General features: G+C 40.2%; 1 protein-coding gene across 10 annotated transcripts in view; it reads left to right on the top strand.

Annotated features, from left to right (window-relative positions):
• The window catches only part of RIMKLB (ribosomal modification protein rimK like family member B), a 54,281-nt gene that overhangs the window by 17,891 nt on the left and 19,678 nt on the right, over window positions 1–16,712 (top strand). For 9 of the 10 annotated variants that reach the window (XR_014295356.1, XR_014295357.1, XR_014295358.1 and 6 more), the window contains exon 2: window positions 3,288–3,523. Coding sequence is in view for 4 of the 10 variants with exons in the window: in XM_082636543.1 (XP_082492669.1) it covers window positions 3,349–3,523 (175 nt within the window). In the remaining 6 variants the exon portion in view is untranslated. Of the gene's footprint in view, window positions 1–2,517; window positions 2,538–3,287; window positions 3,524–16,712 lie in introns of those variants that run through there. The other variant, XM_082636545.1, reaches the window with a different exon arrangement.

Here is a 16,712-nt window from a genome sequence, read left to right as displayed (position 1 = left end):
CTTATCCAGAAGTTTTCACAGGAAAACTATCTCTAATATAAAATTAAATTTTATAGATTTCTCTTTATTTCAAAAAGGCTAGTTTAGGGCTTCCCTGGTGGCGCAGTGGTTGAGAGTCCGCCTGCCGATGCAGGGGACACTGGTTCGTGCCCCGGTCCGGGAGGATCCCACATGCCGCGGAGCGGCTGGGCCCATGAGCCATGGCCCCTGAGACTGCGCGCCCGGAGCCTGTGCTCCGCAACGGGAAAGGCCGCAACAGTGAGAGGCCTGCATATCGCAAAAAAAAAAAAAAAAAAGGCTAGTTTAGCATTTATTTATTATCGGATGTTTATATATTATTTGGTTCTTTTGGAGAAATAAGAAAATAGAGAATTAGTAGATCTGATTTTTTTTTTATATTCTAAGAGGAAAAATCAACAGTGTATATGTGGACGTTTGCAAATGCCCTATTGATCTTACACTGTTGGAGAATAAACTTTTTTCCTACAGATATGTTATTGGGTAGCCAAACCTACTACTTTAAATGTCAGGGGGAAAAAGGGGAACCATTTTACCTTACAGGGGACTCTTTCCTGTCATTGATTGATTGATTGCTGTGTGGCTTGCGGGATCTTAGTTCCATGACCAGGGATCAAACGCATGCCTCCTGCAGTGGAAGCACAGAGTCCCAACCACTGGACCACCAGGGAAGTCCCTCCTGTCTTTTAAAACTGTGGATATGATATGAACTTCAGTACTAACCTTTCATTGGCATACTTTGTGCTCCTAGGCGGTGTAGGTTTACTGTTATGCTTCTGACTTTTTATCAGCTTTTTTGTTTTGTCTTTTTCCTTGATGTTAACAGATGGGGGAAAAAAAAGAGAAAAGTAGATGTTTTAAAATCATAGTCAGGGAGGAGATACCAACCTGTTCGTCTCTGCCTGGCCTATAGGAATGCATTGGTGACCTTGCAGGCTAGGAGGGCTGTTGGAGATGCAGAGCCTCTGCTTTGCGGCTGGCGTCTTTACCTGTTTCCTGGGTACTGTTAAATGTGAATCCCAACGGAACAGTCTGAAAAAGGAGCAGCCACTACAGCAGCATCCCTGGGCACCAAGGACGGTCAGCCGCTTATCCTCCCGTGGAAACTGGGGGGACCACTGGGCAGAGAAGAGGTCGTGCCCTTTCACTCCCTGGCAATAAACTGGTCTCTGGAGATGACTAAAATTATAGTAGATAAAAAATCTAGACAGGTCTTACTTGAAGATACCAACACCAGTCAGCTGAGGGTTGTTAAGCACACTTTGCCTTTTAGAAACTGGTGATGTCATTCACTTGTACAGGAAGACTGAGTTGGAATACAGTGTCGCATACCTCTACAAATCTTTACAGGAAAACCAGGGCATAACACAAAAATCTCTTGAAGGTGATCAAATGCATTCTACGTGATCAAACTGAAGATACCTCAGTTCAGGACAAGGTGACAGCCCCCATGGGGGTACCACTTCTTCTGCAGGGTGAGAGCATTCCTCCAGTTACAGATTAGGGGGTGTGGGCATCCCCCCTGTAAGAATGTGGTCCAGTTGCGGCCAATGATGCTCTCTCTACCTTTGCTTCATGTCTTCCAGACAGAGAGGGGAATCATTTTCTTTCTTAGAAACCTAGGTTCATGAGGATTTCGAGCCCTTTCATTAAAAAGAAAATGAAAGGCGATGGGGAGCCTAATATGAGCTTGTTGTTAGTTGTTGGTTGCACACCAGTGTAGAAACACCCAAACTTTACATGAGGATATCAGGGCTGTGGCCATGAAGCCAGCCAGACAAGATGGATATGCCCATTGGCATCATCTCTTAGGAGTTGCTGCATGACTGTGAGATTGCAGCCCTGGAGTGTTTTTATTGTCTGGTTATAGAATCACTGAAAACACCATGTTGTGTTACGGTTGTGGCCTGGGCATTTTCCTGAAAGCTGACATGCCATAACTGCTTCCCAGTTGCCAGTGGCTATAACATCCCATCCTGATTTCTACTGGGTCCACAACTGCCCTAGTAATGCAGTGCAATTTCATGCAATGAAGTCGATCATAGAACAGACAGTGGTCAAGAACTAAGGGTCAGGGGAGGCACAGACGTGGCTTCGGAATATTGGAGGTCAATGACAGGTTGTTTCAAAACCTACCCATTGTAAACATTTTAAGGGCATTTTTATAGTTCCCCTCTCAAGGGAAACTGGACATCTCTACAATAGATGCTCTGGTGTGACTTGTGGAGCTTTTCCTTCTGAGTGAGACCCTTTCCATTCACCTGGAAGGCCACATCCCATGTTCCTCGTGTGTAAATTGAGCCCCAGTCCCCTGATGCCTTTGAGACGGTGGGTCCCCAGGCAGGTGGGTGAGTGTGGTAGGCAGGACAGGTCGAGGTCTTGAGGGAGGGGGTGGTGTGTGTGTGTGCGTGTGTATGTGTATGTGTGTGGTAGTGCCTCTGTCCCATGATGTTCTGCTCTTACTGTGTGCATCTGTGGAGCAGCCCCTTCTGGCTGAGACTGTGGAAAGCACGTGAACGGTGCGTAAGGGACCAGTCTGGCTGCTGTGATGCTGGAAGCCATCCACCTGTATGGCCATTGCTTCCTCTATTCCTTGCCCTTGTCCTGTCCTTCTGTGTTAGGTTTCCCATGTCATCTGGGATAATACTAGAAATCACCTATTATGCTTGTTAGTAAAACTTGTAACTTTTTTCTTCTTTTCATGAAAATGATTTTCAGTTGTCTTGCTCATGATATAAACTCTGAGAAGCAGCACTGTCTTTTTTTGTTGGTGGCATTCTAATAAACAAGCTATGTTTGTTTAAGAAAAATTCTGTTTAAAAATAGAATAAAAACAGTGAGTAAGAGCATGCTGTCTCCTGACTGAAAAACAAATTTTAGTGAATGAACTTTGGCATTTATTTAAATAACTTTGGCAGTTATTTAAATTATTTTCCCCACATTCTCAAATTACTTATTTTGACTAAAGTTGCTATGTGAATGACATCATTGTTGATACTCATCTAGTAATATGTGCTACCATCTGATTTTTAAACATACCTATAAATATGTTTATAAGAAACTTATACATATATGAAATAAAGGAAGATAATTGAACAATAGCTATAGATACATGAATATACATAATTTGTTCAAGTTTGTAGTGACGGAAAAGATGGGGTATAGTTCCTGTTTTTCATGGCTAGTATATAATCATGGTGTGATTTGTGTGAAAGCAAAAAATTGAGTAGGTTTCTCGATTTACTTTGTGTGTATATCTTCTTTTCCAGCTAGAAGGAGTCTATATTCAGGAGGAAGTAATCCCAGAAAAGGAAGAACAGGCAGAGCAAGATGTGTAGCTCTGTGGCCGCCAAGTTGTGGTTTTTGACAGATCGTCGAATCAGGGAAGACTATCCCCAAAAAGAGATCTTACGAGCATTAAAGGCCAAATGTTGTGAGGAGGAACTGGACTTTAGGGCTGTGGTGATGGATGAGGTGGTGCTAACAGTCGAGCAAGGAAACCTGGGTAAGTCTACATTTAAGTAATTTCTTTGCATTTTTACTTAGAATTTGGTGACTCTGCATGTTTTAGGAATAATTAGGGCAAAGGATTTGTTAATAGCCTTATTATTACTAAGTGTCATCTAATCTAAAAATCTAGTATATTTTATGGAAGAAATGGCAACACCGGTATTTGTTAAATCCCTTATTGTATTATTTAGGAAATAGTTGGGAGGGAAATTAAAGATAACCTACTAGTTTTCTTCCATTATTGTTTTCTATTTTTAAAATGCCTTCTTTATAAGGTGCCTCTAAGGGAATTTGTACCCCATCAGGGTCCTTCTAGCTAATTGATAAAAATCCATGTGTAATTCTCATTTTCTTTTTTCTTTATAAGATACTTTATATGTATGGTGTTAAATACAGCTTTTCTTTCTGGATAAAAGTGTCCAAATGATTTGACTTAATTTGTGATAAGTATTTTTAATATTTTCAGTAGTTCATATTGTTTTCAGATTACTAGGGGAAGAGATTTTGGAAATGTGTAGAAATTCTTTAGGACTGACTTGCAGGAATCTTTAAGCTTTGTAAAAGGATTTGTTACAGCTAAATTGATCCTTTCTATTAGGGAGAGGTGGTTATTGTGAGAATTAATAATGCAGAGTACAGATCTGCTTTTAAGGTAATTTCACCCATGGGCTTATTTCAGTTTTTCTGTCTCTGTCTCTTTTGACCTAATTCATCCTTAAGAGCCATTTATGCCACAAAATTCTGTTGCTTTTTTTCCCCCAAGCCACAGCTATTCTGACTTCTACTTTTTACTGTCCTGGGTCAGGATCTTAAGGCCCCAAATTTTAATGCTGCAGCAGCCCTCTATGTCTTTTTCAAAAGTCTTTCCTTTCTAGCCCTTTCTCATTCATTAGACACTACTTTTATCATCTTAACATGATAAAACCTTCAGAAACTCTCTACTTCCCTATAACATTAAATCTAATCTTATTTTAAAGACTTTCACTGATGCATGTGCCATAAATCCAGGAGTTTCTACGTTTGGTTTTTTTGTTTACATTTTGCATACTTTGAATTATTTAAACCTCATACCATCTTGTAAGGAAGGTAATATTATCATTTTACAGGTGAGGAAACAGACTCTTGAACAATTAAGTGGGTAAATTAGAATAAAATCCCTCTTCTCACATATTGTTAACTCTGCTGTAAATGCTGCAGATAGACCATTTGTCCAACCTTGTCTCTTATTAGTCTGTATTGTTTGCCTTGGATCAGTATGTTCAGTATGAGAGCTCAATGTCATTTATGCTCATTGCTGTTTCTTTGTCTTTGCTCATATATTTCAGTACACCTTAATATTTCTGGACCACAGTTAACTGTGGTAACTGTGGATAAGGGGACTGCTGCATTCTCCTATAATATTTTTTATTTCTGTAGAATCGGTAGTAATGTTCCCCCTTTCATTTCTGAGTTTAGTAACTTGAGTCTTCCCTCTTTTTCTTAGTCCATCTAGGTAAAGTTTTGCCGATTTTATTGATGTCTCCTGTATTAGTATCTTTTGTGTTTAGTTGCCATTTTTGTAGAAACCTTTACATTTCCTTTTATTTCCTTTTGTGTATATTTCATTTGCTTTTTGCGTTTACCATGGGGATTACATTTAACATCCTTATGTTGTACTACTCTAATTTGAATTTATACCACCCGAACTTCAGTAACATGCAAAAACTCTGCTCCTTTACCACTCTGTCTCCAGCCCTTTCATTTGTTGATGTCACAAGATTACACCTTTATTCATTTAGTGGCCAAAAACATAAACTGATAATCCTTTTAAATGCACGAGTCTCTTAAGTTATGTAGAAAACAAGAGTTGGAGTTACAAACGAAAGCTATGGCAATACTAGCTTTTATACTAATGGTTGTTTATTTTGTCTTGAATTCTATTAGTCTCTAAATTGTGAAGTACAGTTGCAAACTACTGTTGCAGTAATGTTAGCTTTTCTAATTGCCCATTTATTTACCTTTATTGAGATATTTATTTTTCCATACGACTTTGAGTTACTGGCAGATGTCCTTTCATTTCACCTTACAGGTTCACCAACTCCCTCAACTTTTGCTTTTCTGTGAATGTCTTAAATTCTCCCTCTTTTTTTTTTAACATCTTTATTGGAGTATAATTGCTTTACAACGGTGTGTTAGTTTCTGCAAAGTGAATCAGTTATACACATACATATGTTCCCATATCTCTTCCCTCTTGTGTCTCCCTCCCTCCCACCCTCCCTATCCCACCCCTCTAGGTGGTCACACAGCACTGAGCTGATCTCCCTGTGCTATGCGGCTGCTTCCCACCAGCTATCTATTTTACGTTTGGTAGTGTATATATGTCCATGCCACTCCCTCACTTTGTCCCAGCTTACCCTTCCCCTCCCCATATCCTCAAGTCCATTCTCTAGTAGGTCTGTGTCTTTATTCCCGTCTTGCCCCTAGGTTCTTCCTGACCATTGTTTTTTCTTAGATTCCATACATATGTGTTAGCATACGGTATTTGTTTTTCTCTTTCTGACTTACTTCACTCAGTATGACAGACTCTAGGTCCATCCACCTCACTACAAATAACTCAATTTCATTTCTTTTTATGGCTGAGTAATATTCCATTGTGTATATGTGCCACATCTTTATCCATTCATCTGTTGATGGACACTTAGGTTGCTTCCATGTCCTGGCTATTGTAAATAAAGCTGCAATGAACATTTTGCTACATGTCTCTTTTTGAATTATGGTTTTCTCGGGGTATGTGGCCAGTAGTGGGATTGCTGGGTCGTATGGTAGTTCTATTTTTAGTTTTTTAAGGAACCTCCATACTGTTCTCCATAGTGGCTGTATCAATTTACATTCCCACCAACAGTGCAAGAGGGTTCCCTTTTCTCCACACTCTCTCCAGCATTTATTGTTTGTAGATTTTTTGCAGTACGCGGGCCTCTCACTGTTGTGGCCTCTCCCGTTGCAGAGCACAGGCTCCGGATGCGCAGGCTCAGCGGCCGTGGCTCGTGGGCCCAGCCACTCCGCGGCATGTGGGATCTTCCCGGACCGGGGCACGAACCCATGTCCCCTGCATCGGCAGGCGGACTCTCAACCACTGCGCCACCAGGGAAGCCCCTGTTTGTAGATTTTTTGATGATGGCCATTCTGACCGGTGTGAGATGGTATCTCATTGTAGTTTTGGTTTGCATTTCTGTAATGATTAATGATGTTGAGCATTCTTTCACGTGCTTGTTGGCAGTCTGTATATCTTCTTTGGAGAAATGTCTATTTAGGTCTTCTGCCCATTTTTGGATTGGGTTGTTTGTTTTTTTGTTATTGAGCTGCATGAGCTGCTTATAAATTTTGGAGATTAATCCTTTGTCAGTTGCTTCATTTGCAAATATTTTCTCCCATTCTGAGGGTTGTCTTTTGGTCTTGTTTATGGTTTCCTTTGCTGTGCAAAAGCTTTGAAGTTTCATTAGGTCCCATGTGTTTATTTTTGTCTTTATTTCCATTTCTCTAGGAGGTGGGTCAAAAAGGATCTTGCTGTGATGTATGCCATAGAGTGTTCTTCCTATGTTTTCCTCTAAGAGTTTGATAGTTTCTGGCCTTACATTTAGGTCTTTAATCCATTTTGAGTCTATTTTTGTGTATGGTGTTAGGGAGTGATCTAATCTCATACTTTTACATGTAGCTGTCCAGTTTTCCCAGCACCACTTATTGAAGAGACTGTTCTTTCTCCACTGTATATTCTTGCCTCCTTTATCAAAGATAAGGTGACCATATGTGCCTGGGTTTATCTCTGGGCTTTCTATCCTGTTCCATTGATCTATATTTCTGTTTTTGTGCCAGTACCATACTGTCTTAATTACTGTAGCTTTGTAGTATATAGTCTGAAGTCAGGGAGCCTGATTCCTCCAGGTCCATTTTTCTTTCTCAAGATTCCTTTGGCTATTCGGGGTCTTTTGTGTTTCCATACAAATTGTGAAATTTTTTGTTCTAGTTCTGTGAAAAATGCCAGTGGTAGTTTCTACCTCTTTTTTGAATTAGAGTTTTGCTGGATGTAGGAGTTTTGGTTGGCAGTTTTTCTTTTAGCACTTTGAATGTATTAGACCCCTGTCTTCTGGCCTCCAAAGTTTCTGATGAGAAATCTGCTGATAATTTTATTGAGGATCCATAGAATGTGATGATTTGCTTCTGTCTTGCTTTTTTCAAAATTCTCTCTTTGTCCTGGGTTTTGAAAGTTTAAGTATAGTGTATCAACATGTGTCTGTTTGAGTTCATAAGGTGGAGACTGTTGAGCTTCTTAGATGTTTATATTCATGTCTTTCATCACATTTGGGAAGTTTTCAGCCACTATTTCATCAAATATTATCTCTGCACAATGCCCCCCCCCCAGCCTCCCCGCCCCAGTCTTCCTGGGACTCCCACAATGTATAAGTTCACTGATTCTTCTGTCTGCTCAGATCTGCTCTGAATCCCTCTAAGTGAATTCTCATTTCTTTTATTGTACCTTTCAGCTCCAGAATTACTTATTGGTTTCTTTTTTATGTTTTCTGTCTACTGGTATTAACATTTTGTTCACACATTGTTTCTTTGACTTTTTTCTCATCTTTCTTTAGTTCTTTGAGCATCTTTAAGGTAGTTTCTTTTAATGTCTTTGTCTAATCTCTCTGCCATTAATTAGGACTTCAGGAATGGTATCTGTTGATGTATTTCATTCCTTTTAGTGGCCATACTTTCTTGGTTTTCTGTATGCCTTGTGGGTTTTTGTTGAATTCTGCACATTTGAATCTAATGTGGAAACTCTGGAAATCAGTGTCCCCCTTCCCCAGGGTTTGCTGTTTTTTGTTTACTGTTTTTGTTGTTTTGATTGTCATAGACTGTCTCTGTACCTCAGATCAGCCTAAGGTGCAATCTTAATGTCTTCTAAGGTCTTTTCTGAACCTTTGCCTGGGCACTTGCAGTCACTTTTTAAATTTTCCCCATATATGCAGTAGAATGTCCTAGTGTTTAGTGTATGGCTTCTGAGAGGGGAAAAATGACAAGGGAGAAAGGGGCAAAGAGGATATTTGAAGAAATAAATAAGTCCCCTGGAAGTGACTTCATCTGGAAGGGGAGGGGCTTGTAAAAGTGGGAGGAGTGGCACAACAAAAATGGCTACTGGCCTCTTTGTCTGCACCTCTGATCAGAAGCTGCATCCAGCCATCAGAGCAGAGATGCCGGATATTTGGAGGGCAGCATCCTTATAGACTACCCTGACTCCTGCAAGGCATGTCAGCTGCTCCAGAACCAAGTGCAGTATTGCTAAAGAATGGGGGATGGGTAGTTGCCACTTTTCTAGAGCTGAAATTGATGAAAATTAACTGCACTTACCATGCCAGTCTTTTCCTTCATTATCCTTCAACAGATTGACCATGCATTTGTTGTTTAGGTGGCAAGACAGAGTCCTGATGCTCCCTACTCCTCCATCTTCCCGGAATCCTCTCTGTACTCTTATTTATTTATTTATTTATTTATTTATTTATTTATTTATTTATTTATTTATTTATTTTTTAATTAATTAATTTATTTTTGGCTGTGCCGGGTCTTCGTTTCTGTGCGAGGGCTTTCTCTAGTTGTGGCAAGCGGGGGCCACTCTTCATCGCGGTGCGCGGGCCTCTCACTGTTGCGGCCTCTCTTGTTGCGGAGCACAGGCTCCAGACGCGCAGGCTCAGTAGTTGTGGCTCACGGGCCCAGTTGCTCTGCGGCATGTGGGATCCTCCCAGACCAGGGCTCGAACCCGTATCCCCTGCATTAGCAGGCAGATTCTCAACCACTGCACCACCAGGGAAGCCCTCTTTTTTTTTTTTATTTTTTGCGGTACGGGGGCCTCTCACTGTTGTGGCCTCTCCCATTGCGGAGCACAGGCTCCGGACGCGCAGGCTCAGCGGCCATGGCTCACAGGCACAGACGCTCTGCGGCATGTGGGATCTTCCCGGACCGGGGCATGAACCGTGTCCCCTGCATCGGGAGGCGGACTCTCTACCACTGTGCCACCAGGGAAGCCCCTGTACTCATTTTTAATTGGTGTGTGTCTCTTTTTGTTTTGTAGTCTTATATTATATTCTGGGGAAAAGTCTCTTACTGGATACATGTACTGTGAATATCTTCTCTCACTCTGTGGCTTGCCTTTTTCACTCTGTTAATGGCATCTTCTGGTCAGTGAAAGTTTTTAAATTTAATTAAATATGGTTTATTTTTTCTTATTTTTTGATTATTGCTTCTTGTGTCCCAGTTAAGAAAATGTATGTGCCCGAGTCCTTATTTTGAGATACATGCTGAAAACCTACTTCATCAAATACAACATTGTTAAGTGAAATTATTGTTAGGAAAAGGGCGTATACTATTTTCTAAGGGGAGGATGGGTATGTGACTGTAACTTTTGCTGGTTTAAAAAATAGTTAATAGAAGGATAAATCATAATTTTCCAAGTGTGGTTACCTTTAGGGAAAAGAAAGGGTTCAAGAGGACAGGGATGAGCTAGACTACTCTGACTCTAACAAGGTTGGCCATGTATTGATAATTGAAAGTAGGTGATAGTACATTGGATTCATTATAGTATTTTTATTTTCTGTTTAGGAGTTTTCTTAATAAAATTAAAATAAATGGAGAGAACATTTCAACTGATGAAAATTTTTGACTCAAGGATAGAAGGAGAAAGTTTGGAATTTAATCATTTTTGGTATGGCACTTTGATGAGATTATAGGTTGTTTCTTGCTCAAGTTAACTAGAGATATTTTAATTGCTTACAAATCAAATAACCTTCCCCATTACAGAAATTAATTCCAGAGAGCATATTGCCAAAAATAGATGCTCAGAGACTTGGTTACTTGGCATAGATAGGGCAGAAATCAATTAATACTACGTTCCTTATTTCAGAGTGGGAATCTCATAACCCATGGTACACAGTGGTGAAACTGGTAATTAAGTAATTACTTTTATTCACTTGGAATCATGGTCTTTTTGAAGATAAAGCCTTGGAATCTGTTAGGTACTGCCACAGGAAACTTTTTTTAAAGAGTATGAGGGATTTGGAAACATGAGATTGAATAGCCTTCTGAAGGCATTGGGGAACTTAAATTAAAGGAATGATGAGGAGCTCAGATCTCTAAATTCTTCCTTCCAGGCAAATAACAAAATTCAGGGGCTTTCCAGTATTTAGGATTATAGGTCTAACCTAACCATTAGAGCATATTCTTGTTGAAAGGAGTCTTCCAGCTGTCATGCTGCTAGGGCTTTGGAGGGAATTCATGTGATATAATGAAAAGAGCTTCTGCTTTAGAACTAGTTAGATCTAGCTATCCTGGCTGATTTAGTTTTTAAACTAAACTGTTTTGCAGTTGGTCAGACTGGTTGTCTTGATACTGCTAAATTAAGTCTGCTGGTAAATTCTCTCCTTGACAAGTAGAGAAATTTCTAGATATCATGTAGTTAGGTCACCTGCTCTTAATTGCCAAAAGGAGGTTAGAACAGACTGATATAAGTATTTGTCTTTAACCTGGAGCCACTGTTAAAAAGTTTACTCTTTTTCAAAGAGGGACTTGACATTTAAAGGACATCACAAAGATACTTTGCTTACACTCTCCCCTTTTTTACATTAGTCTGTTGCTGGGAGACTGCTGTAAATTTTTATGGCTGGCTTCATTAATAGCGACCTAAATGATACATTTCCCCACTTTTCTTCTATATAGTTTTCTTTTAAACTATTTCAGTATAGATTGCTATCTTATGGGGGAATAAAATGTAATTTTGGTTAGATATAACATTTCATATTTGGATAATAGAAAAAATTCATAAAGTTTTCATGTTAAGTTAGAAAAATAGAAATATGTTTTCTTGCTTCTAATACTGAGACCTTATGCATCAGATATCAAATAAATCAAGTTTGCTTGGGAGTTGAGGAAAAAAAAGGAGATGAAGAATCAACAGCTACCACATGTGCCGTCAGCCTACCCCAATTGACTATTGTAAACTAAGAGTAATTGATAGCCACTAACAATTATTAACTACGTACTATGTGCCAATCTTTATCAAATACTTAACATGCACTTTCCCCCATCATCCTCCTCAAAACTGTTTAAGTGGGGCTAGGACTTTATCCCAAGGCTCAGAGTATCTTAAAATAGATCCTCAATGTTTTTGAATGAATAAAAGAAGGAGTGGTTAAGTGGATGAGTCCTTTAAGGGTATTTTATCTTTTTATCACTTTCATGAAGTATTTTCTTCTGAGCCATTTTTTTCTATCTATAGAAAAGGTAAAGAGAATGTACTCAAACATGCAGAGCTTGAATGCCAGCATTTATAAAATTAAGATTAATTAGAGTTATTTAGCTAGTGGCATCACATTTCTCTACATTTCATATGTCCTACCTGCTTTTTGGGGTAGGGTCGGTTGTCTTGACCCCCAGATTCTGTATTTTTTAAAGGTACTTAGAGCAGAAGCTAGCCAGTCATTACCTTCAGTAAAAGATGTTTTTAAAACAGACGTCATAATCTGACTTTCCTCATCTCTTTCTCCTTTTCTCTCTCTTTTTTTCAAACACATGATGGTCAGCTGCAAAGCGGCAGTGCTCAGTGATAATGAGGCACACTGTTATAGTAGACTTCCTTTTGTTTCTTTCAGTACCACTGATGGACCTGGGAAAGGAATTTTATTGGTTCCTTATCATTCCCCAAAGAGCATACCATTGAAGAGAAAAATTTTCTTGCTACCTGGGATTAATAGTGAGATAAGGCTTGGAAACAAATTGGACAGGATAAGGATTGCTGAGGATGTTAAACAGGGGTAGTTTGATAGGAAACATAAAATGTATCTTCGTAGGAAGCACGTAAGCAGAAAGAAAAGGCATGTATATTCTCAAAAGAATGGATTGTTTTATTCTTGTTTTTGATATTTGATAATTTAGATGTATGAGTACTAACCCAGCCTTAATAAAGACTTTTTAGTGTTGTATATAACTCTTGAGAATTATCTGACCCTTAGTACTGTAAATTTCCATTACCAGTTGTCCTGTTCTCTTCAAAATTTGGGTAATTACTTTTCATCCTACATTTTTGGGACCTGGTGGAAACTAGCCAGTGATTTTTTTAAGGTGATAATTTTTTAAATATTCATTTATTTATCCCCCCCGCCTGCATCGGGTCTTAGTTGTGGCACATGGGATCTTCGTTGAGGCATGCGGGATCTTGCCTTATGGCACGCAGGCTCTTCTTCGCAGTGTGTGGGCTTCTCTCTAGTTGTGACATGTGCGCTCCGGAGCGCATGGGCTCTGTAGTTTGCGGCACTTGGACTTTCTTGTTGAAATGCGAGAGCTCAATAGTTGGGGCGCGCAGGCTTAGTTGCTGCGCGGCATGTGGGATCTTAGTTTCCCCACCATGGATCGAACCTGCGTCCCGTGCATTGCAAGGCCGAGTCTTTACCACTGGACCGCCAGGGAAGTCCCAAGCCAGGTTTTTTTTTTTTTTTTGCGGTACGCGGGCCTCTCACTGCTGTGGCCTCTCCCGTTGCGGAGCACAGGCTCCGGACGCGCAGGCTCAGCGGCCGTGGCTCACGGGCCCAGCCTCTCCGCGGCGTGTGGGATCTTCCCGGACCGGGGCACGAACCCATGTCCCCTGCATCGGCAGGCGGACTCTCAACCACTGCGCCACCAGGGAAGCCCCAAGCCAGTGATTTTTTTTAAGAAAAGCTTAGGAGGACAATTCTCATGAGAGGATAGTTTTGCATTTATAGTAGGCACCAGTTCTGTGTGACCTAAGCCCTCTTGCTGCAATCTTTTTTTAATGTCCTAAAGTAGATTAATTGATAAATAGATTTATAGTGAGTTGAGTATTTTAAAACGTTCAGAATTATCTCACCTTTTTTGTTAATGTAGCTCCTTTTATTTTACATGTGGTGGTGAATTTAATAGCTTTGTCAGTTAAGTAATGGATTAGCATTCTGGATTATTGACCTAAACAACTAAAGTTTGTTATGTGAATTTAGCTGGAAGTAGGGAGCTCAGAAGTTATAAATCTCTTACCCTGACTCCTTGCTTTTTCTAAGTAGAACTCAGCCTGAGAAAGAACAGGTTAGATTTCTTGTCCTAAATTTGGTTTTGACTGCCTTTAGCAAGTCACTGTAGCTTTCAGCTAGTCTTCCCTCCTCCGCCTTCCAAGATGAACTAATAGAAAGTTTTTACTTCAGTAGTAGCACTTGAAACATAAATGGCAAGGGAGATGGGTCACTGGCAGAATAGTAAATGGGCTTTTGGTGAGAGAACGGATGAGAAAGCATTAAAAAAAAAAAAAAGTGAAAAGCTGAGCAGCAAAACCCAGAGATTTTGAAACTGGAATGCCCAGCGTCAGTTCTCTTTAGAGAATACTTAAGAATTTGATATGTCTTGGGTTCTCCCCTCCAAATCGGGTTTTCATTAAGAATTTTAAACGAAGAGAAAAGTTGAAAGACTAGAATTATGAACAGGTATATTCTTGCTACCTGGATTGAGTGTTCAGTAGTAACCCCCTGTCACAGTTCTTTAATATCTCTTTCTCCTAGTACGTATAAACATTATGTACATTACACACAGCTTTTTGAGAGCGTCATTATCTTTTGAATACAAGTAGCTATCTTAATGTTCACCCCTGAATATTTCAGTAACTGAGGCCAAAAACTAAGGATATTGTTCCCTATCAGCCAACACAATTAGCACGCCTAAGAAAAGTAAACTCTTTAATATCATCTCATATATACTCTAGAATCAGATTGTCGCAGTTGATTCCAAAATACCTTTTTCAGTTATTTTCAAATCAGGCTCTATAAGGTTCATGCATTGTATTTGGATATAATGTCTACTTAGTCTTTCTAACTCTAGACATTCTTCCCATCTTTATTTCTAAAGTGACATCAACTTTTTGAAGTGATCAGAACAATGTCTCATATCCTGGATTTGTGTGATAGTTTTCTTGTGATGTCTGCTTCCTGAAGCTTCCTGTGAGTTGGCATGATTAGATAGAGTTCATGTGTTTTGTGCACACAGTTACCTTTTAGTTGACCATGGATACTTCATAGTGCGTCCTTCCAGGAGGCCCAAAATGATAGTCTGTGCCACTGTCCAGGATAAGTTTGATCACTGGGACAGGTAGAGTCTGCATGGTCTGTTAGAAAAATCTATTTTTATCTTTTGCCTAGCAATTCTTTGATATTTTGGCACTATACAGATATCCCATCCACTTTTCCTTATAATGATATTTTGATATTTCATTGGGATTTGCAAAATGGTGATTTTTCTAATTTTGCTATGCCTTCCATATTAATTGGCATTCTTCTCTAAAGAAGAGCTTTTCCTACTGGTGATAAATAGCTCCTTCTGAAATGGGGGCATAAATGTAATTTTTCCTCATTATTTACCAGTTTTTATTTCTTTATTTTTTAATAAATTTATTTATTTTTGGCTGCATTGGGTCTTTGTTGCTGCGTGTGGGCTTTCTCTAGTTGCGGAGAGCGTGGGCTTCTTACTGCGGTAGCTTTTCTTGTTGCAGAGCACGGGCTCTAGGCGCGCAGGCTTCAGTAGTTGTGGCACGTGGGCTCAGTAGTGGTGGCACGCAGATCTTAGTTTCCTGACCAGGGTTCGAACCCACGTCCCCTGCATTGGCAGGCGGATTCTTAACCATTGCGCCACCAGGGAAGTCCCTACCAGTTTTTAGAATACAGATTTATGTAATAGTTCCTCAAGTGATAGCAAATGAGCCCCCCTTCTCCATTATCATTATAGATTAATGAGCTTTTTTTTGCATTGTTAGTAGTTCTTTTTTTCTTTGAAATTTGGCTAAATTGAAAGCTCTTTCAGGCTGTCTCCTGTGTTCTAGTAACTCATCTGTCTTAATTTTTGAGTGCGTCCTTGATTTTTGGCACAGAGACTGTGTCACTTTTTAATTGTGTACAAATAGCTCCTTCACTGGAAACTTCCAGTTTAAATTCTTAAAATTTGTTAGCTTTAAAGTGATTCCAGAGGTCCTGGTAAGTCCTCTGGAATACTAAAGGATGGAAGAAAAAGAAATGCCAGTCAGCAGATAAGCCTAGCCTTATTTCCTGAGGATGAAAACACCTAGTACTTATCATGTAGCCAAACTAGTTTCAAAACGCACGGGTGTAGAGCAGGCTACATGAGAGATTTCCCACTTAATTACTGGCAAGGAGATTATTAATATCCCAAAGGAATCTTTCAACTTGGGAGAACAATCCGCCCTCAGCACCTTCTCACTCTGCCTTGACAACAGTAGCAGCCTTTTAATACATAATACATTTTTTTTTTTTTTTTTTTTTTGCGGTACGTGGGCCTCTCACTGTTGTGGCCTCTCCCGTTGCGGAGCACAGGCTCCGGACGCGCAGGCTCAGCGGCCATGGCTCACGGGCCCAGCCGCTCCGTGGCACGTGGGATCTTCCCAGACCGGGGCACGAACCCGTGTCCCCTGCATCGGCAGGCGGACTCTCAACCACTGCACCACCAGGGAAGCCCCCATAATACATTTTTATCTAAAAAATGTAGGAATAAAAATTGTTACCAACCCCATTGCTATTCTAAGGTTAACTCATTATTTATTGGCTTTAAATTTTTTTTTTTTAAGATTTTGGGTGTAGGAGTTTATTAATTAGTTTATTTAATTTTGCTGTGTTGGGTCTTCGTTTCTGTGCGAGGTCTTTCTCTAGTTGTGGCAAGCGGGGGCCACTCTTCATCGCGTTGTGCAGGCCTCTCACTATCGCGGCCTCTCTTGTTGCGGAGCACAGGCTCCAGACGCACAGGCTCAGCGGCCATGGCTCACGGGCCTAGTTGCTCTGCGGCATGTGGGATCCTCCCAGACCAGGGCTCGAACCCGTGTCCCCTGCATTAGCAGGCAGATTCTCAACCACCGCGCCACCAGGGAAGCCTGGCTTTTAATGTTTAATCATACACAATTCAAAACTTACCCAAAATATTTATATTGAAATCTCTATCCCAGTATGAAACAAAACTAGATGAATAGTTTCATAAGTTGCTGTTTAAGATGATGAGCAAAAAAGACAGTATACGCTTGAGGAAGTGGAATTGAAAGCAAAGCTGACTGGTAGCACATTCGGTTGGAATAGCTGTTTTCACAATGAGTAGAGTGGAATTGTGCATGTGTATAA

Source organism: Mesoplodon mirus (genome assembly GCF_964341445.2).
Source record: "Mesoplodon mirus genome assembly, chromosome: 11".
Taxonomy (NCBI): domain Eukaryota; kingdom Metazoa; phylum Chordata; class Mammalia; order Artiodactyla; family Ziphiidae; genus Mesoplodon; species Mesoplodon mirus.
Note: the sequence above shows the minus strand (reverse complement) of the source record. Positions and strands in the feature narration are given on the sequence as shown.